Source organism: Nicotiana tomentosiformis, chromosome 7 (assembly GCF_000390325.3).
Source record: "Nicotiana tomentosiformis chromosome 7, ASM39032v3, whole genome shotgun sequence".
In the NCBI taxonomy this organism is placed as follows: Eukaryota; Viridiplantae; Streptophyta; class Magnoliopsida; order Solanales; family Solanaceae; genus Nicotiana; species Nicotiana tomentosiformis.
The window spans coordinates 105,519,560-105,541,892 of record NC_090818.1 but is presented as its reverse complement, the minus strand read 5'-3'; the positions used below and the strand labels follow the sequence as shown (position 1 = coordinate 105,541,892).

General features: G+C 36.9%; 1 protein-coding gene across 1 annotated transcript; it reads right to left on the bottom strand.

The window, feature by feature from the left end:
• Positions 1-4,585: 4,585 nt before the first annotated feature.
• LOC104116008 (putative EG45-like domain containing protein 1) lies at positions 4,586-6,916 on the bottom strand. The gene is made up of 3 exons (XM_070180924.1): positions 6,811-6,916; positions 6,042-6,312; positions 4,586-4,595 (listed from the first exon to the last, which is right to left on the bottom strand). Exons 1-3 carry the CDS (start codon positions 6,914-6,916, stop codon positions 4,586-4,588), a joined length of 387 nt encoding a protein of 128 aa, XP_070037025.1.
• Positions 6,917-22,333: the final 15,417 nt, after the last annotated feature.

The window sequence follows — 22,333 nt, the reverse complement described above, 5'->3', positions numbered from 1 at the left end:
TCTACTGTTACAGGTGCTGCTGCAGTTTCAATATCAGATAAATCAGATTCTGACATCACCAAATTGTGGCATATGCGATTGGGGAATATGAGTGAAAAAGGTCTTTCCATTCTCAGCAAAAGATGTCTCTTATGTGGCCAAAGTACCGAAAATATGGAGTTCTGTGAACATTGTGTGTTCGGGAAGCAGAAAAGAGTCAGCTTCAAATCTCCAGTGATTCATAGAACAAAAAGTGCTTTGGATTATATTCATTTAGATCTTTGGGGTCCTTCACGTACCCCATCAAAAGGTGGTGCCAGGTATATGTTAACTTTCATTGATGATTATTCAAGGAAAGTTTGGGTTTATTTCCTGAAAAATAAAAGTGATGTTTTCTTAAATTTCAAACAATGGAAAGTTTTGATTGAGAAGCAAACAGTAAAACAGGTTAAGCGGCTTATAACAGATAATGGCTTGGAATTTTGTAATGATGAATTCAACGAATTTTGCAAGAATGAAGGAATTTCTCGACATCGTACTGTGAGAATGACACCTCAGCAAAATGGTGTGTCAGAAAGGATGAATAGAACTCTTTTGGAAAGGGCTCGTTGCATGGTTTCAAATGCTGGGTTGACAAACGCCTTTTGGGAAGAAGCTATCTCTACAACTTGTTATATAGTCAACCAAGATCCTTCTGCACCTTTGAACTTTAAGACTCCAGAGGAAATGTGGTCAGGTACTCCTGCTAATTATTCTGATTTAAAGATATTTGGTTGCCCTGCATACATGCATGTAAATGATGGAAAATTAGAGCCAATGGCTAAAAAATGCATTTTCTTTGGGTATGCATCTGGGGTGAAAGGATACCGACTATGGTATTCTGATCCCACAGCACCAAAATTTATAATTAGCAGAGATGTAACCTTTGATGAATCCTCTATGTTACATTCTAGAAAAGAGTCTTCTAGTTCTTGTAATACAGATAAAGGAAAGAGTACACATGACCAGGTGGAGATTGAGATTGGCATTCCTTATGAGCCAAGCTCATCAACTTTGGAGCAAAATATAGTTGAAACTCCTGAAGTTGAGACAGAAGCTGAAATTCCTGAAGTTGAGACTCCTGAAGTTGAACCAGAAGAAGAAGAGTATTCTATAGCCAAACATTGACCAAGAAGAGAAGGTAAACAACCATTAAGGTTTGAAAATTATGTTGTATTTGCTTTTTCAGTTGCACAGGAAATTGAAGAAATTGGAGAACCATCAAAATATTTAGAAGTAGTTTCTGGTGCTAACTCAGCCAAGTGGCTGATTGCAATGAATGAAGAAATTGAGTCTCTCCACAAGAATGGTACTTGGTCTCTTGTGAAGTCGCCATCAGGAAAAAGAATTGTTGGTTGCAAATGGGTCTTCAAAAAAAAGGATGGCATTCCAAAGGTTGAAGATGCGAGGTATAAGGCACGATTAGTTGCAAAGGGCTATAGTCAGGTACAAGGAGTTGATTTTAATGATATTTTCTCACCTGTTGTTAAATATAGCTCTATTCATGTCTTGCTTGCCTTTGTTGCCATGTATGATTTGGAATTAGAACAACTTGATGTTAAGACAACTTTCTTACATGGCGAACTTGAGGAACAAATATACATGCATCAACCCGAAGGATTTGAAATTGAAGGAAAAGAAGATCATGTTTGCTTGTTGAAGAAATACTTGTACGGATTAAAGCAGTCTCCAAGACAATGGTATAAAAGGTTTGATTCCTTTATGTTGGGTCATGATTATTCGAGGAGTATGTATGATAGTTGTGTTTACTTCCAGAAGTTAAATGATGGTTCATTTGTGTACCTATTATTATATGTTGATGACATGCTCATTGCTGCTAAGGATTTAACAGAAATTCACAATTTGAAAAGTCAGCTGAAAAGTGAATTTGAGATAAAAGATTTGGGAGCAGCTAAGAAAATCCTTGGCATGGAGATCAAAAGAGATTGTAAAGCCAACAGGCTATTTCTGACCTAGAAGAAGTACTTGGAGAAAGTCTTGGAGAGGTTTGGCATGAAAAATGCTAAACCAGTTAGTACCCTTCTTGCTGCTCATTTTAAGTTATCAGCTGCTTAGTCCCTGCAGTCAGAGGAAGAAGAGAGGTACATGACATAAGTTCCTTATTCCAGTGCAGTCGACAGTATTATGTATGTAATGGTTTGTACACGTCCAGACAATTCACAAGCAGTGAGCGTGGTAAGCCGGTATATGACTTGCCCTGGTAAAGCACATTGGCATGCTGTGAAATAAATTCTCAGATACTTGCGAGGTACTTCAAACACATATTTGGAGTTTGGGAGAAATACTAACACTTTGGTTGGTTTTGTAGACTCAGATTATGCAGGTGATCCTGACAAAAGAAGATCACTGACAGGCTATGTATTTTGCATCAGTGGTTGCGCTATTAGTTGGAAAGCTACATTACAACATGTAGTAGCTTTATCTACTACCAAAGAAGAATATATGGCAGTGACCGAGGCGATCAAAGAAGCTTTATGGTTGAAGAGTCTATTTGCGGAACTCAGTTTACACCAAAGTGGTATTACCATTTTCTGTGATAGTCAAAGTGCCATTCCATTGACTAAAGATCAAATGTATCATGAGAGGACGAAGCACATTGATATAAAGTATCATTTTATCCGAGAAACCATTGCTGAAAGAAAAGTCTCTATTCAGAAGATCAACACTAGAGACAATCCTGCTGATATGTTCACAAAACCTCTTCCAGTGTCCAAGTTCAAGCTTTGCCTGAACTTGATTGGCATTTATGAAGAATGATTTTGCCCATTAGGGTTTTTGCGGAGAAGGTGGAGAAAATGTACTATATATATGCCGAAATTAGGCCAAGGTGGAGATTTGTAATATGACCAAATTTTCATGACATTTGCCATGACATAATATCCATTATAACAAATTTGTGGTTCATGACATTTTTCATGACATAATATCCATTATAACAAATTTATAGATCATGACATTTGCCATGACATAATATCCATTATTAGGCCAAGGATTTCTTGCTATAAATAGAGAAGTTTCTCCTCATTTGAAAACACATCAATTCAAGAGCGTTTCACTCTTGTCTTTCTTTCTCCTCTTTTATTATAGAGTATTTTGTAAGAGAGTGAGTGTTGGGAAACACTTGTGTGAACCCTTTCTTTGGAGTGATCTTGTGAGGTTATTCTCTTGGGGTATTTGGGATTAATTAGAGTATTTACTCTAATTTTTGTACTCTTGTTGGTATAGTGAAATTGCTCCTCTCCGCTTGTGGACGTAGGTCACCTTGACCGAACCACGTTAAATTTGTGTCTTCTTTATATTCTTTAATTGCCGTTATTATCAACTTCCATTGTCTTTGTTATTGTCATTATACCGTTGTTTGGCTAAATTCTGCACTACCCGGGTTCCCGATCCTAACACAATTATTATGGATAATAATCCTACTACAAATATTGTTGAAGCTCCAAACATTTCTAAAGAAGATAGAAGGCATGATAAGGGTAAGCCAGGGGAGATTGACACCAACACAAGGGTTGATCAAGAACACCAGCTAGCAATTAGGGGTGCTAATATGGTCAGTGATAGCTCTAGTTCATCCACTTTACCATAGTATCTTATTAATCAACCGGGAGTGAATTTGATTGTTGAACTAAATATTCCCAAATTTATCCATCCGACTGAGAACAACGACGAGGTTACTAGTGATCTTCTTAGACAAACAACTTCTAACTGCCGCAAGGAAACAAAATCAAGTACTCAGGAGATTAACAAAAGTCTCCAAGACCAGATAAACAACAAATATCAAACATATACCACCGAGGAAATAGGAAGAATCCAAACTAGGAAAACTGGAAAAAGGCACATGAACAAAACTGATCCTTTACAGAAAAGGAAACAACAAGAGGATTTATCCCCAACTAGTTCTAATGATTAGTACAACTTTTTGGAACATTAGAGGGGTGAGATCTAAGAAAGTCATGCATAGGCTTAAGCACTCGATCAACATAAACAAGACACAATTTTTGGCCATCTTTGAGCCTTTTGTGAATAATGAAAAGCTTGATGGTTACATGAAGTTTTTTGGATTTCAACATTGTATCTCCAACTGCAATGGTCAAATTTGGTACTTCTGGAACATCAAGTGTCACTCTGTATTGATAGTTGAGGATGAGCAACATATTACCATAAAGTTTGAAGATGATATTAACAACCACAGTTCTTATATTTCAGCAGTTTATGCAAAATGCACTTCAATTGATAGAAAAGACCTTTGGGACAGCCTTGAACAAGACAATCTTAGCATTGATGGTCCTTGGTGTATTGGAGGAGACTTCAATGTCATTATCGATCCAGATGAAAAGCTAAAGGGGAAGGCCTCATAGGATTCATAGAAGCTTGGAGTTTATTAACTGTATGGACCATTGTGGGGTGACTGATGTTGGTTTTTCTGGTTCTAAGTTTACATGGTGAAATAATAGAAGGCCTAGCAAGAGAATTTGGAAAAGACTTGATAGGATATTTATTAATGACACACAAATCAAGATTATTTCCTTTCTGGTGTGGAAGATCAGACTAAGCTGCAACCACAGAGCATACTCAGACAGAACCTTGACTCAGTTACCAAGATAGATCTTTTCTGATGTGGAAGATCAGACTATGCTGCAACCACAGAGCATACTTAGACAGTACCTTGGCTCTGATACCAATTGTTGCGGAAGCCAAATGTATATAGTGTGAATGAGTCACAACTACTATACCAAAAATTATGACAACCACTAAATAATAAACAAGACAATAAGACAACAATAAAAGAACACCAGAATTTACGAGGTTCGGCCAATTTTGCCTACTTCCTCGGACACAATCAATATTTTATTCCACTCTAAAATTACAAGTGAAATAATACTAAAGAGAGAAGATACAAATGCCTTAAGAAGATAAAAGGCAAATGAGAGGTGTATTTAAATCCTAAACATTAGGCCTCCTTTTATAGGGTGAAATTCTCATTCAAAAATTGTCATCCACCGATGTGGTACTTTTGCCAATTTCAACACAATATAATTGGCAATCACATGTGGATCTTACAATCTAAATTGAAGCTTCTTAGCAGGAGATGACCTTTGTGATGACCTTTTGTTTGTCGCCATGAAAGCTCTTACTTTTTTGATTTATTATAGTAATGGGATTCCAAGGTAGAGAATCAATCCTCACCAATAAGATTGAAGTCTCGTTAGCCAATCAACCAGCTAATGATTTTTCAAAATATCCGGTATTTTTTTTAAAAAAAGAAGCATTTACTTTTTAGGCAAAAACTTGTATGAATAAAATTATTATATATCTTTCTTAATTACATGGTTTGCCAAAACCTTGAATGAAGGATAATATAGACATGAAGTAATATCTAATTTGATCAATATATGTTACAAAAAAGTTACTCTTCTTGATTGGCTTTTGTATCAGATTATCAAGATCTTATAATATAATTATATGGTAGCAGATCCTCTCACTATCTCTTAGGATCTTCTTATGAACCTGGTATTTTTTATTCTATGCTTAAACTTAGTCAGGTTTCTTTCTGTTCTCATAGAGGTATTGGCTTTTATGTCCCCTTCCATTGTAATTCGATTCTTATTGTGTTATTTACAAGGTAGGAGTTAATGCAAAAAAAATAAAGAAAATTATACGGTAAACGGCATGCGCTTGATAAAGTATACTCAATATATCTTCCAGCGTAGATAAAGAGAAAAGAAAACGATGAACTTTTATTCTTAGAATTAATCAAGTACATGCATCCCGTTGTGATTTATTGATCAAATCAACTTCAATATGGAGTATACTTCGACACGCGAAATATACTATAGATTGGAATTCGATGCGCCATATTTGATGTTCTCATGAGGTCCTGAAAGTCATAGAACAATGTATTCAGTGGCAGATATGACATGCAGTTAAAGGGTTAAATTGAATTTAGTATTTTTAATAAGGAGTATAGATATATGTATATGTAAAAAAAAATTACTTACTGGACATAATCGATCTTAATAACACCAGCCACAGGATTAGCAATAGTTGAAAAAGCTTCTTTTGATAGATCTAGGGTTCCACCACATCCAGGGCAATGATCAACAATCTTTACCACAATACTCTTGCCAGTGCAAGGGTGTGGCACTGGATTTGTTGGACCGGTGCATGTGACATTGAAAAATTTGCCACATATTGCACCATTATTCCAGAGAGGGTCACTTGCTGCTGCTATGATGGTACCTTGGGGTGTGTTTCCATAACATGCCGAAGCTACGACAACGATAACAATTACACCTCAGTTCCAAAAAAGTTCAGAATCAACTATATGAAAAAATATATATTTTCTAGTATCAAGCAAATAAATGAATGAGACATTTGCATTGTTGCTCACTTGAATAAAATAATTGTTCTTATTTTGTTTCTAAAGTAAAATAAACTCATGTATGACCAAGAGTTTTTTAAAAAAAAATTATTTCATAAAGAGTAATACGTTAGTCACTTTTCATACTTTTTCTCTTATCGATAAAGCTTTTTTTTTTTATAGTTTAAATCTAGCTGATGGTGTAAAAAATATCAAGTTTTATATAGTGCCGGTAAATATCTCGATAAACATTAATTATAATAACCAGATAAAAATAATACCTGATATTCTAAGTTAAAATTTACTTACAGAGTAAAAAAGAAATTATACCACTTAAGGTATACAACTTAAATCCCATTTTGTTTGAAACTATTAAGATTTTAAAGAAAGAAAGAAAAAATACTTACGAACATAGTTCGTATAAAATGTGGCAGTCCCTGGTGTAGCCAAAGCTATGGAAAACAAAGTTGCCACAACACCAATGATGAGCAAAATACTTTTAGGAATTGCCATTTCTTTTCTAGAACTTTTTTATTTCAGTGATATAGTTCTAGCCAACCACTACCTTTTTATAGTATTTTTTTTAAGTGTCCACTGGCTAAAATATGATAACCAGTTAAAGAGAATTAAGGCAATTCTTTTATTATGCATTTTTTGTCTTACTATATAGAGATGCATTGCAATATTTTTATGTTCCACTTGTGATTACATGATAATAGTACCATTATCTTAAGGCAATTATAAAGTAGGTTAATTATTAAATATCACTTAAGATATGGTAAGTTAATAAGTTTTTATTATATTATTTTCATAGTAAGTTAATAAAGAATATTTTATCTCTTTAGCCTTGTGCAAAATATTGAAGTTTATCCTCCTAGCAATTTTAGAGCTCTCTGTTAGGATGAGTAAAAATTGGACCAAAAAGTCGGGGGATTGACAGGAATAGTCCTGCCTGCTCTTTAAATATAGTCCATATTTTCTAAGGATCAGTAGATTTTATGTTATATTTACTCTACCTATATTATTATTTATTCATACACTCTACCTGACATGGCTTTATAATTATTTAATTTTCACAAAACTCTATCATATTGATATAACTTTGTGTTATCTGTATTCGACCTATTTGTTATAAACTTTACCTGATTGACTTAGGTATGTGCTTGTTCAATTATTCAACAAACTCTACCAGATTGGTATGGCTTTATGTTGTTTGTATCTGCTTATCTATTGTTCATCACAGTTAACATGATTGGCATAATTTTTTGTGTTGTTCAACAAAGAGCTCTTCGAATTTGTAATTTTATTTTTGATCAAACTACCCAAAATATGTTCCAAATGATTTCAAGTTTAAAACAAACACTCTATACACAAGCGATCTACAATCACCAATTTAGTCAAATACACCAAATTAAGGTGACTCATGTTATCTTCTTTAAGACTTTCTAAGGACAAACAATAAAATTTTGAGATTTTTTAAGTAATCACTGAAGTAGTATTTAACTAAAAATTTAAGCATAAATTATCAACATTCAAATGATTTAACAGTAATTAATCATTAACTTTTAATATTTACCGCAAAATAAGAATTTCACGCTTCCATGTATTCTTATTGAACAAAAATCCTATTTCTATAACAAAGTTAGAAATAAAAATATATTTAAAGACCGGTCCCTTAGAGGGATAACTGATGTAATTCTATAATAGAAGTCACCTTATTCTGAAAAGTAAGCCTATACAAAATAGTAGTGGTCGTTGTCTGGGTTGGACCCCAAGAAAATAATTAATTAGGATTGGACTGGAGTTCATACAAAACCTATTGTTGATGAAAGTCCACACAAAAATAGATGGGCATTATTAGTCGAAACAAGCCACTCATGTTCATGCTAACAATCATATGAACGTTCAAAATCATAAAATGATAAATAATAGATGAAAAACTATATGATTCGTGCTCGTAAATTGCTCTCCTTGACAAAGGTCTAAGTTTTTCTCAAATTAAGTTTAAGGGCTATTTTAGGTGTAGGAAAAATCTTAGCGCAAATAGCCTTGTCCTAGCAAAATAAGAAAAAGTTGACTTCGAAATCCAAGTGAATACGTTGTAAACAATTAATTTTTGACCCATCCCGTCTCAAAGTTACTTAAGTAATTTTATGTATATTTATTCATTTTAGTTTTGCTTTAGTTTTTCTAGAGTTTTAATCTACTTTATTTTAGTTCAATGTTGAAAAAAATACCAACAAATACTATATTTTATATTATTATATATCTTGATATATATATATATATATATATATATATATATATATATATATATATATATATATATATATATATATATATATATGTCACGACCCAAAACCCACTATAGGCCGTGATGACGCCCAACATTGCTGTTAGGCAAGCCAACGGTGAACCATTTAAATAATTATTCATTCTACTTCTTTTGAAATCGTATATTTTATTAGATAAAGAAATTAATGTATTAAAATCATGGATACATATAATTTAAATAAATATAAAATAAAAGATGACAATATTAAGCCAAACCATAAACACCTACTAGATCATCCCAAAATCCGGTGTCACAAGTGCATGAGCAACTACTAAGAAATACAATACCAACACAACATATGTCTGGAATGTAGGAATGTAAAATAGACAAGATAACATAAACGAATATGAAGGAGACTCCGTGTGCTGCGGATCGTAACATGGGATGCAACTCATCGTAAAGTCTCCGCAATAACTGCGCCTTTGCGCCTAAATGACCACCAGAAATATATACCTGCATAATAAGTGCAGAAGTGTAGCATGAGCACGTAAATCAACGCGTGCCTAGTAAGTATCTAGCCTAATCCCGAAAAAGTAGGGGTGATGGGTCGATATTGACACGTACTAGTGGTCCAAGAAATTAAATATAATAAAGTAGACAAGTATGAAACGTGGTAAGTAACAGTGAGAACAGATATAGACAAATAATACGGTCTACGACTGAACAGTGAATACACAGTTCTCAAATAACGGATACCTCCTCAAATGGAATACGTAATGATCAACACCAAATCAACAGTCACATCTCACGTCAGGAAAACTCACGAATACGCGGACTCCTTATCAAGTATTTTGCAAGATTTTGCCGAGGCGAGCGGCCCGATCCCATAAGAGTAAAGACACAAATTCCTTCCATGGCGTACGGCCCAATCCCGTAATAGTACCGCTGAGGCGTTCAGCACGATCCCATAATCGTGTACATTGCGGAAGGTCGACCGACACGAATCATAGATGCATCTCATAATACTACCGAGGCGAACGACCCGATCCCATAATAATACTTCTGAGGCGATCAGCCCGATCCCATAGGAATAATGAAGACTTGACATGTCACTAACCCCACTCACGAATATACATATGAGTTGTGAAATTCAAAAAAACTTTCGGACAAATATATACAACATGGGAGAAATTTGTAATAGGAAGTGAAATCTTTACTGCTAATCAATTAGCTCTCCATATATCATGAATCATAAGTCTGATACTTGACGCAGGTCTAGCCTCGGGCAAAACATATATTAAAGCAATTAAACAGGTAAGAATAACTCAAATGTTATAATTAAGGCATGGCGTGAGTCGAAGTTTACCCGAACCTAATCATGAATTCTAGCATACGCACGGACACTAGTCACCTCATACATGCGTAGCTCCCACAACATGTAGCACATAGCAAATACAACACCTACAAGATAAATTCCCCCTCACAAGATCAGACAGGAGACTTACCTCGCTTCGAAGTTCCATAACCGGCTCCAACACCTCTCTAACACCTCAAATGATATCGAACGATCCAAAACTAGCCAAATAATATGCAAACCAATCACAATATACTCCAACACTCATAATTTAATAATTAATAGCAAATTCTCAATTCCGATTGAAAAGTCAACAAAGCCAACCCTCAGGCCTATGTGCCGAATTCCGAAATTTTTTGAAGATAATTATTACCCATAGAACTACGAACTGAAATATATAATTTATCCCTAATTTCATGTCCAACTCCTTGGTCAAAATCCAAAAATATCAAATTCTGGGTTTTCTTCTACAATCCCACATTTTCACAAAATTACATGTTTAAATACATATATAATCCATGCATTTATCTTACAACACGTGAGAATAACTTACCTCATAATAGATGATGAAAAGCTCCCCTCCAGAAGCTCCAGAAATCGCCCAACCAAGTGAAAATGATCCAAATCCCGTATAAAAATCAAGTCTGCCCAGGTCCTTCCTCTTCACGATTGAAAAGGCCAAGCCAGCCTTGCCCTAGATTTCTTCTACACGAACGCGACCAATGAAACGTGATCACGAATATTTGCCTGAACAGCCTACGCGAACGCGAGCCCAGATATGTGAACGTGAAGGCCAAACCATCATGCCTCAGACCAACACTTTACGCGATCGCAAACTAATCCCTACGATCGCGAAGAACAGTCTTCCAAACCCAGGCCACCTTGCTAACACTTCGCGTTCGCGACCCTTTACGCGAACGCGATGAACCATCTGTGTCACGACCTAAACTAATGGGCCGCGATGGGCACCCAGTACCTTACTCAACCGAGTACCAACATAATGTATCTTTTCGTATCATACTATCATAGGTAAATGAGACAGAAAGGCTGCCGTAGGATAACTACAATAAAACACGTAATACCAACTCATACATAAGACATACGGGCCTATAAGATCAAAACAACCACTCGTACACTGAACATAGACCGACAAGGCCATACAATCTTTTACGTACATGACATCTGTCTACATGCCTCTAAGAATACATAATTGTCATAAAGGTCGGGACAGAGCCCCGCCATACCAAACAATACACATCTAAATCATACTGATCAAACAAGCAACTCCGGAGCAAATGAAGCGCACCAATACCTTCCGCTAAGCTGATAGCCTACTTGGGCGATTCTCGACCTGTCTATCGGAACTTGCGGGCATGAAATGCAGCGTCCCCAGGCAAAAAGGGACGTCAGTACAAATAATGTACCGAGTATGTAAGGAATAAAAATCAGTAAACAATAGAAATGAGAAAAACATGGAGTAAAAAACTCGACATGTATGTCTGAATAACTCTGTGAATCATTAATATTTACAATGTCATGCATATGCGTAGAAATATCATACCATGCTTAGGTATATGCGTTCGTAACATCATCAAGCCTCTGAGGGCATCCCATCATATCATCTCGGCCACTGTGGGCAAATCATGAACGTATACCAGCTGATCAGATGGTGGTGCGTATATAACGCCATAACCTTTTCCCATATCCCATATACATATAATATACACGTATATAATGCCATCTGGTCATGAGTCAATGTATATGTATAAATGCATGAAATGCACAAGAATTATGTTAATAAGATTTCTCAGAATATCATAAAATCAATATGCCTTTCGGATAAACTTTATCAAATACGTATTTTTCTGAGACCCATGAACATAAGATATAATAATAATTCACATGGAGAATCAAGAATATAGATACCCCTAGTACTTCTATGAGTATAGTCATTTTTGAAAATAATGCGTTTACTCGTTTCGTTTGTATCGTATGGATTATGCCAAAAGAAAGAAGGGATAGCCTTAACATACCTGAACCGATTCTCTTGAAAATCCCTTTAACACCGTTGATTGCGACAACGCGTAATGGCGGATCAAAGTAGGGAAAATCCGTATGATATTCTTGAGAAAGATTGCACCGTACTCCCTTATAATTGCCAAATCTCACATTTTGCTATATGACCCTCACGTTCCTAAGAATGGATATGTGACTCTCACATTCTTAAGACTTAGAGTGGCTTTCCTTTGTTAAATGTATATGTGATCTGGCGTTCTTAAGAATGCCAAATCTCTCATCTCTAATTTAGAAGGGTCTTATATTTGGATTTGTGTGGGGCCCACTTTATGTGGTGGCTTAACCACATAATCCTTTAGTTTGCCACCTTTTCTAATGACTTAAGAGTCATAGATGTTAAGGTTGTTTGCTGCTACATGGGTGGTTATCCATTCTCAACAATAAACCACCAATTATCTTAATTAAGTGTTAATCTCCCACTAAAATTAATAATTACCAGATTATTCACATAATTAAAAATTATCTCAATTTACTTAAAATACTACTCACTTTTAATACACTTTATAGACCTTACTATCATGTCCATGTGGTACCTTGTATGATACTAGTCCATAAATATCGGGTATTTTAGCTCGAGCCGTATTTTATCCCAAAATGTCAAACTTCGATGAAATTTATTTTCTTCGATTTGCTTATCCTCTGACCTTCACGAATTTACTCATCACTTGTTTGAAATAGCATAATGCTTATAACCTCAAATTAATTCCATTCCCGAACTTATGTCGATTAACTTATGACGAAATTTTAACGTACAAAAATACGGGATGTAACATCTCATTTCTGAGCTTTCATCAATTTACTTATGGCGTACTTTTATATACGAAAATATGGGGTGTAACATTATTCCCCCCTTTCGAACATTCGTCCTCGAATGTTGAGTGATGCACTTATCATTATCATAACCTATGTCTTCCAAATACTTTATTACACCTCTTGCCATCTAGGCAATTATTCTGTGAATGAATCCCAAAGTTCAAGGCATTCTCCTCTTTAGGCCTCTTTCTCACACCACGACTTGTGGTCGGAATCCTTCCAATCTCGTAACTGTTGCTACCTTCTATCATGCAGCCTATAGGAACTTTTCCTTATATGTGCTCCTATGCGACTCTTCCCTTCAGCTTTTAGCCAATCTTTAAGCCTCACTTTGGGAACATATACAGAACTTGACAAGATGTCCCTCTGGGCATCTATAGGTGTATTGAAGTTCTTCGGTCGGTACTTTGTCGAACTTACGAATATTGCCATATCTCATTTAGTACTTTGTAACTTTTATCCATCCATTGTTGATTTAGCTCAATGTTGATCTACAATCTACCACTGATATCCTGAAACTTCTTACGTAAAACATTGCCACTAGGGCTTACGTTGTATCAAGGAATATTCGAAGTGATTTTCCTGATCCACTTAGCGGCGATACTGTACTTCAATAACCGTACTTTATAGCATCCCAATGTGACTCACTTACGTGGGTATTTTAATCCTGTACAATACATGAAATCCCTTCAAATCACCACTCAATCGAAGGCCCAAACGTCATCCTTCATTTATCACAAGTATACCCTCATTTTACTACCAGGGCAGCATTCCATCTCTTTTAAATGCTATTAGTCTTAGACTCCTTTGAGTTCATCCAGGCTATACTGAGCTTTCTATAACTTAGAGAAACCATCAACTCTCTTGTTTTCATGGGCTTAATCCTAAGGACTTATCCATTATCATCACCTTCTCACTCGCCCTTTCTTATCCTTACTCCTATTTTCCTAAAATTTTGTTGCTTTACCATACTTTAGCTTGCGACCTACACATATCTAGTTATACTACTCGCAACCTTCTTTTAACTTGCTTGCACCATAGATTTTCTTGTGTTATTTTGGAACATCAAGCGAGATATCACATCGTCTCAAACTCTTCTTTACTCTCTTAACTAGGCCTCTCGATACCTAGAAACCATAGACTGGAAGATATGCCACTGAAGGCGTCGCTATCATTCCTGCATACTGAATCCCAACGCTTCTAGCCCTTCATATTGAAGTTATAGATTATTCACAATCTTCTGCACCTGAGTATCTCGTACGTTATTCACCTTTACCTTACTTGCCTTAAAATATCGCATCACATCTTCTATTTCCTTCATGACCTCCCTTCCATATAGGTATGATTCACATCCACAACTTGAAGTTCTATTATAATACTTGCACCTCTGGCGCATACACAATCCGGTGGGAGCTTCATACTGACTTCTTATGAGGCTGGTACTCTTCTTACTGGCTTTCTCGTAGAGCCGTTATGAAATACGGTCGTTGTACTATCTCTCTTGTACCTCTGATATTAAGGGTGATTCTGCAATGTTTTCAATCACGATTTCTATAATTTTCGGGGTCCAATAATCAAACTCCTGATTTACTTGGTTGATGTAACTCTTTAGTTTCCTCTTCCTTCTGATCAGCCTTTATGTAGGCTTAAGATATCTTCCGATTTCGGCTCCTGGTATTAATTATTACTTTAGCCTTTCATGGGCGCTATGGAATATCCATGATACAATCTTCTGACAATTCAATCCTTTGTCTATGCCCTGGGCTCAATTCCTTCTTTTAAGTTATACCGGAGTCTTCTACGGCTATATGAATGTCAATATATATGCTATATGGATAATACTCCGGAATTTTAAGTGCGTTCATAACGTAACTAACTCTGGATCATTGATCGAATAATTCCTTTCGTTCCATCTCAGCTTTCTTTAAACGTAAGCAATTACTTTTCTTGGTCTTTATGCCCCCTTGTTGCGTGCATACTTAGCTTATCTTAGTTCCCATGCATGTTGGAATTTTGTGATGGTCTCGAATATTGCGTTTTATTTCATTTCCCGCTCATTAGCCACGCTAGGTGCCACTTCCTTGTGGAGTGCATACAATGTTGTTATGAGACTGTTGTTACAAGACCATTTCTTCTTCAAGTTACTATGCTTAGGTTGAAATCTTCTTCCTTATTTCCTCGGCTAGTCTTTCATTGTAGTACTTAGGGAGGACCCTCTGACTCTTGTAAAGCTGCGAGCTTATTACATCGTATACTCGACGGAATTTTTGATGTCCTTCCTCGCCTATAATTATCCATAGTTACTTACCTCCACGCCCTTATGCTTGTAGGGTTGCTTCTGAACTGATATTTCGACTGTCTTCCCAATGGAATTTTCTTTTATTTCCGTAATACTCATACGGTACCTTTTTAACTTCCCCAACTCCTATACGAATATATCTCAAGTATTACAATGTCATAACTGTGAGGCTGAATTCCCCATATTGGGGTTCCCTATGTTTATCTTGCATTGATATGTTGATTTGTCTTTATCATCTTATCTAGCCATAACTAGGTTCTTCCTGAATCAACTACTAACTACTTGTTGGCCCATTCTCATATCAATATTCTGAATAATCTTTCTTGGGTTATTTCCTTTGTCTTAACTTACGTCTTGCACTGGCTCCTTATCTATCAATAACATCTTAGCAGGAACCCTTACTTCCTCTCCTTGACGTCGTGTTCACAGAATGTTCTGGAATCGTAGCATATCTGTAGGATTGGAATAAGTGCAATCTTATCCCTTTCTCATTTTATCGCATTCTTCCTTTACCATTCCATAGTTACTAGAACCACTTAATTCTGACTTAATGCCACATCACACCATATTCCCCCCTTTAGGGGAGCACTAAGATTTAGTGCTGCGATGATCTACATATAGATGTTTTACCTTCTCATCTTTGGCATCTTTTCACATCATCGATGATCCTTACTCGCCTCGCAGTAATCCTTCTGTACCAAGGATAACAAAATTCCTCACTCGCGAGGGTGACACTTAGTGTAACTGGCACATACAGTCCCTTAAGCTTAACTTTACTCACTTTGCTTACTTTAGGGAAGCGTCTTCCTGAATGACCTTTAAAGGGTATTCTTCTGTCATGCATTTTATTATCGCCGAAACGCAATCTGAAATTCTCATGATGCCGACCATTATCAAATCACTCAGTCCCTAATTCATGTTTAGTTTATCTTGTGCACCAATCCGTGATTTCTATTACTCTAGGGTCTAACTTTTCCTTCTGGTAATCACGTTAAAGTCACAAACCTATTTCTCGAAATGAGGATGTGACTTTATGACCTATATATACTTTTTTGTTGCCTCAAGTCGTGTCACCTCTCGTATTTTTCTTTCCTTGTCTATAGACTCTATAATACTGTCATTATTGTTTTGATTTACCGTTGTCATCCATGTATCACATCTTACTCATAATGCTTCATTAATTCTCTTTTTATTTCCCTGCTAATATTTGTCTAGCACTTTATTCTGAAAACTTCAATAAGACATTATTTTGCTTTTAGATTCCCTTGCTCCATCCCTTGGCTTTTCGGGTTGCCTAACATTCTTTCTCTACTAGGGACGGGAGCCATACTGAGGTAATATTTATCCCTTCAAGGCTTCCAGTGCATATCTTTGTAGTACTCATATTTAGCTGTACTATTTTAGAGTGCACCATCTGGGTGTCTCACCAGGAGATCTATTAGCACATTTGCTATATCCTTCGGAAGTATCCACTAATGCTAACAATCCATGCACCATTTTGGGTTACTCTAACCCCAATCGGATCCTGATATCTCGTCCTTCTCTTAAACTATATCTATCAGCTCCCATAGGGCATAACTGAGATGGGTGTGACCAATTGTACATACCTCTGTTATTGTTGAAGGTAACTCAAAAGGCTTATATTCCTCTGCCTGAATTGTAAATACTGATAATCTTCATTAACTGGGCGCCTCGTACCCTTCTTCATCTTGCTTCTTTTACTTGTTCAAACTTGTATCTATATTTTGAATCTGTCATTGCTTTCACCATAGGGGTGGATAGATATTCTTGCCTTAGGGATCCTTATCAAAAAGTTTACACATCTTAGTACACACATGATCTGCTGAATACCTCATATTTATCCATCATAAGCATGATGAAAAAATTGAGTTCCTCTGACTCGACTCTTCTACAGCTATATTTCTTACTAACCATCTTTCTGGATGTAGGCCTCATCGTATTATGAATAAGATAGCGTTTAGGAAATTGAGTTCTTACAACTGAGCTCTATCACACGATCTAGAGTAAGAAGAAAGAGTGACAGTCCTAAATGCTCTATAGCCTCATGCTTATAAGTGTGGTGCACAACCCATAAACAAGACTCTACTAGACACAGCTTGTAGACTCCCTAGGACAGAACTGCTCTGATACCACTTTTGTCACGACCCAAACCGATGGGCCACGACGGGCACCCGGTACCTTACTCAACCGAGTACCAACATAACGTATCTTTTCTTATCATACTATCATAGGTAAATGAGATGAAAAGGATGCCGTAGGATAACTAGAATAAAACACGTAATACCAAATCATACATAAGACATACGGGCCTATAAGACCAAAATAACCACTCGTACACTGAACATAGGCCGACAAGGCCATACAATCTTTTACATACATGACATCTGTCTACATGCCTCTAAGAATACATAATTGTCATAAAGGTCGGGACAGAGCCCCGCCATACCAAACAATACACATCTAAATCATACTGATCAAACAAGCAACTCCGGAGCAAATGAAGCGCACCAATACCTTCCGCTGAGCTGATAGCCTACTTGGGCGATTCTCGACCTGTCTATCGGAACCTGTGGGCATGAAATGCAGCGTCCCCAGGCAAAAAGGGACGTCAGTACAAATAATGTACCGAGTATGTAAGGAATGAAAATCAGTAAACAATAGACATGAGAAAAACATGGAGTAAAAGACTCGATATGTATGTCTGAATAACTCTTTGAATCATTAATATTTACAATGTCATGCATATGCGTAGAAATATCATACCATGCTTAGGTATATGCGTTCATAACATCATCAAGCCTTTGAGGGCATCCCATCATATCATCTCGGCCACTGTGGGCAAATCGTGAAAGTATACCAGCTGATCAGGTGGTGGTGCGTATATAACGCCATAACCTTTTCCCATATCCCATATACATATAATATGCGCTTATATAATGCCATCTGGTCATGGGTCAATGTACATGTATAAATACATGAAATGCGCAAGAATTACGTTAATAAGATTTCTCGGAATATCATAAAATTAATATGCCTTTCGGATAAACTTTATCAATTACGTATTTTTCTGAGACCCATGAACAGAAGATATAATAATAATTCACATAGAGAATTAAGAATATAGACACCCCTATTACTTCTCTGAATAAGGTCATTTATGAAAATTGTGCGTTTACTCGTTTTGTATGGATCATGCCAAAAGAAAGAAGGGATAGCCTTAACATACCTGAACCGATTCTCTTGACAATCCCTTTAACACCGTTGATTGTGACAACGCATAGCGGCGGATCGAAGTAGGGAAAAATACGTATGATATTCTTGAGAAAGATTGCACCGTACTCCCTTATAATTGCCAAATCTCACATTTTGATATATGACCCTCACGTTCCTAAGAATGGATATGTGACTCTCACATTCTTAAGACTTACAGTGGCTTTCCTTTGTTAAATGTATATGTGATCTGACGTTCTTAAGAATGCCAAATCACTCATCTCTAATTTAGAAGGGTCTTATATTTGGATTTGTATGGGCCCCACTTCATGTGGTGGCTTAACCACATAATCCTTTAGTTTGCCACCTTTTCTAATGGCTTAAGAGTCATAGATGTTAAGGTTGTTTGCTGCCACGTGGGTGGTTATCCATTCTCAACAATAAACCACCAATTATCTTAATTAAGTGTTAATCTCCCACTAAAATTAATAATTACTCGATTATCCACATAATTAAAAATTATCTCAATTTACTTAAAATACTACTCACTTTTAATATACTTTATACACCTTACTATCATGTCCATGTGGTACCTTGTATGGTACTAGTCCATAAATACCGGGCATTTTAGCTCGGGCCGTATTTTATCCCAAAATGTCAAACTTCAACGAAATTTATTTTCTTCGATTTGCTTACCCTCTCACCTTCACAAATTTACTCATCACTTGTTTGAAATAGCATAATGCTTATAATCTCTAATTAATCCCATTCCCGAACTTACGTCGATTAACTTACGACGAAGTTTAACGTACAAAAATGCAGGATGTAACATCTCATTTTCGAGCTTTCATCAATTTACTTATGGCGTACTTTTACGTACGAAAACATGGGATGTAACAATCTGAATGAACAGCGCAATTGCGAGCCTCCATATGCGATCACGAAGAACAACTTCACCCAGCTCCCATCAACACTACGCGATTGCGAGCCTATCATCGCGATCGCGATGAACAACCCTAACACAAGAAACCAGCAATTATAAGATAAGATAAAATGGTCCGAAACCACCCTGAATCTCACCCAAGGCCCCGGGGACCCCGACCAATCACACCAACAAGTCCTAATACCTTATCCAAACTTATCCAAAGTCTCAAAACGTCATGAATAACATCAAAACCATGAATCGACGATCAAAATCCTTTTTTCAACTTTAAAACATTCAAACTTCGACGAACGCGTCCGAATCATACTTAAACATTCCGGAAAGACGCTAAAATTTTACGTACAAGTCATAAATCACAATATGAACATATTCCAAGGCTCGGAATCCTAAACAGACATTGTTAACATCAAAGTCCACTTCAAATAAAGCTTAAGAAATTCTAAAATCTTCAAAACACCAACTTTCCACATTAAGCGCTGAAACGCTCCCGGACCATCTAATACTCAACCCGAACGTATGCCCAAGTCCAAAATTATCATACGAACCTATTGGAACATTCAAATCCCAATTTTGAGGTTGTTTACTCAAAAGTCAAACCTTGGTCAACTCTTCTAACTTAAACCTTCAGAATTGAGAATTATCCTTCCAAATCAACTCCCAACATCCCAAAAATCGAAACAACCACGCATGCAAGTCATAATACATATAGTGAAGTTAATCAAGGCTTCAAATCGCTGAATGACGCACTAGAGCTCAAAACGACCGGTCGGGTCATTACATTCTCCCCCACTTAAACATACGTTCGTCCTCGAATGTACGAAGAACCGTTTCGGAGTTGCCCAAAATCATTGTTTGACACCACGCGCGCCTATCCGTGCCACCACAATCCATAAGAGCACATTAGCTAACGCTAGACTGAAGATCCTTCTCTTAGCTTAACACACAAGCCTTAAAACCAAATCCCAACATCCGAAATTATCTACCAGGTCTGTTTCTAAGATACGAACGCCATATCAATCTCAACACGATGAACCCAAAATATGATAATCCACCCATGCTATAATCACACATTGCACCGCATAATTTGTATGCCCATAATAACATCCTCCAACCACAATAGCTGCAACTTCATGAACCCGAAGCCCTTAGTATACCTCATAACACATATAAGCCACGTTCCAACCCTCACAATACTACAACGATGAAGGAGATGTGTAGGAAATCATAACCACCCATCAAATCAATAACTCATGGAGTCTCTCCGGTTGACAAGAAGCATTACCTCATTCTGAATCGGTTGGTGACATTTTCCTTCTAATATACATAATATAAATTTGATTACACTGATTCTAGGTCCAATAACCTCGTCTCACCCAGTACAAGCTACTCGGGCAATAAGCTACCTCAAACACCGTCTAAAATCTCATATGACACCATCAATGAGCCAACAAGATACAACTCAAATATGACCCATAAGGAAGAACAAACTCTGGCGAAGAACTACCCAGCCCGCATAACGAATAAGACAACCAAACAAATACTGCATACCTATCTTAAAGGTGAGAAACAGAACACACAAGTTCCATACAAGGAACTGTACCCAACATGATACCGTTACAATGCATAACCCGATCCGAACATCATACCCGTGGCGGCGCACCTCCCGATCCAGACATAACAATCAATAAAGAAAATACCTACCGAACCAAGCTGCTCATACCCACAAAATTCTCGAATATCGCCCACAAGCACGCCAAGTGCATAAACACAACCCTGGGGGAGATAGATAGCGTCATGCGCTACAAAAGCCATGCACGACTAAGGTGCATCAAAAAACCGACATCTCAAGAGCCATCTCGCTCATATAATACCATGAGATACGCCAGAGCACAATACACATATGAATAATCAAGCCACCTCACAACCCATATGGCATAAAAGAATAGCATCTGAAATAGACGACACTAAGAATATCATCCACTACACCCGAAGAATCATCCATAAGCAATGCTATGCTGACTAAGCATATCTAATCTGGCATAGAAAATACATTCACATTAGGCCTATCCACGGACCTCAAAGCCGATTTTGATCATCTGCAAATAGGTATATAACCTCCCAAAAATACACAATGACCTTATCCATTACACATACGATTGACCGTCAAATCTGGAACAAACTTCCATAGTCCACAACCAAAGAAATAGAGCGTCTCTTAGACATAATTTATCCAATCAGCGACAATGCTAGAATCTCCATACCCGATTTAAATCTCTGCCCCTTAAATGACTGACACACCATACTTATACGTTCATCCCGTGGGAGATACTCCCACCACCTTCCGCATCAGGTAGCAAAGTCTGCATATCCATACCACCAACCGTACTAATTCTGTAATGCAAATCAAGGATCCTCAGATAAATACACAATGCCTCTTACACAGAACACCGTTCTCAAGCGACACTAAGAAAGCTCCAACATACTCTAAACATTTGAAATCTTCCCCTGCTTTTCCGATCTCGTGACATTCTTATCAAAACTGAACCGTGACCTTGATCCTCAACTTCCAATTTCCATTCCGTTCATTGCACCTATCATGCTGCTACGTGAGAGTACAAGAATTTCATCATAACTCCTGAACCACCAGTAGAGTAAACACTTCATCAGCTAGAAACCTTTTATTTAACTCGCTTCCAAAGAATAGTTGCAATACGCAGCCAATTTCCCATAACAACAGCTAACACAAACCTCAAGTTGTGGTCTAAACCGCCATAACTCCTTCGGGATCCATTCACACATAACAGAACAATCAGAATTAAATACTTCTAAACCAATCAAGTTACATGCACTGCCAAGCCCGAAAGTATAGCCACAAACACCTGTATAGCATCACCACACCGAAGGAACCGATCATTTGCTTAACTATGCTGATCCAAACC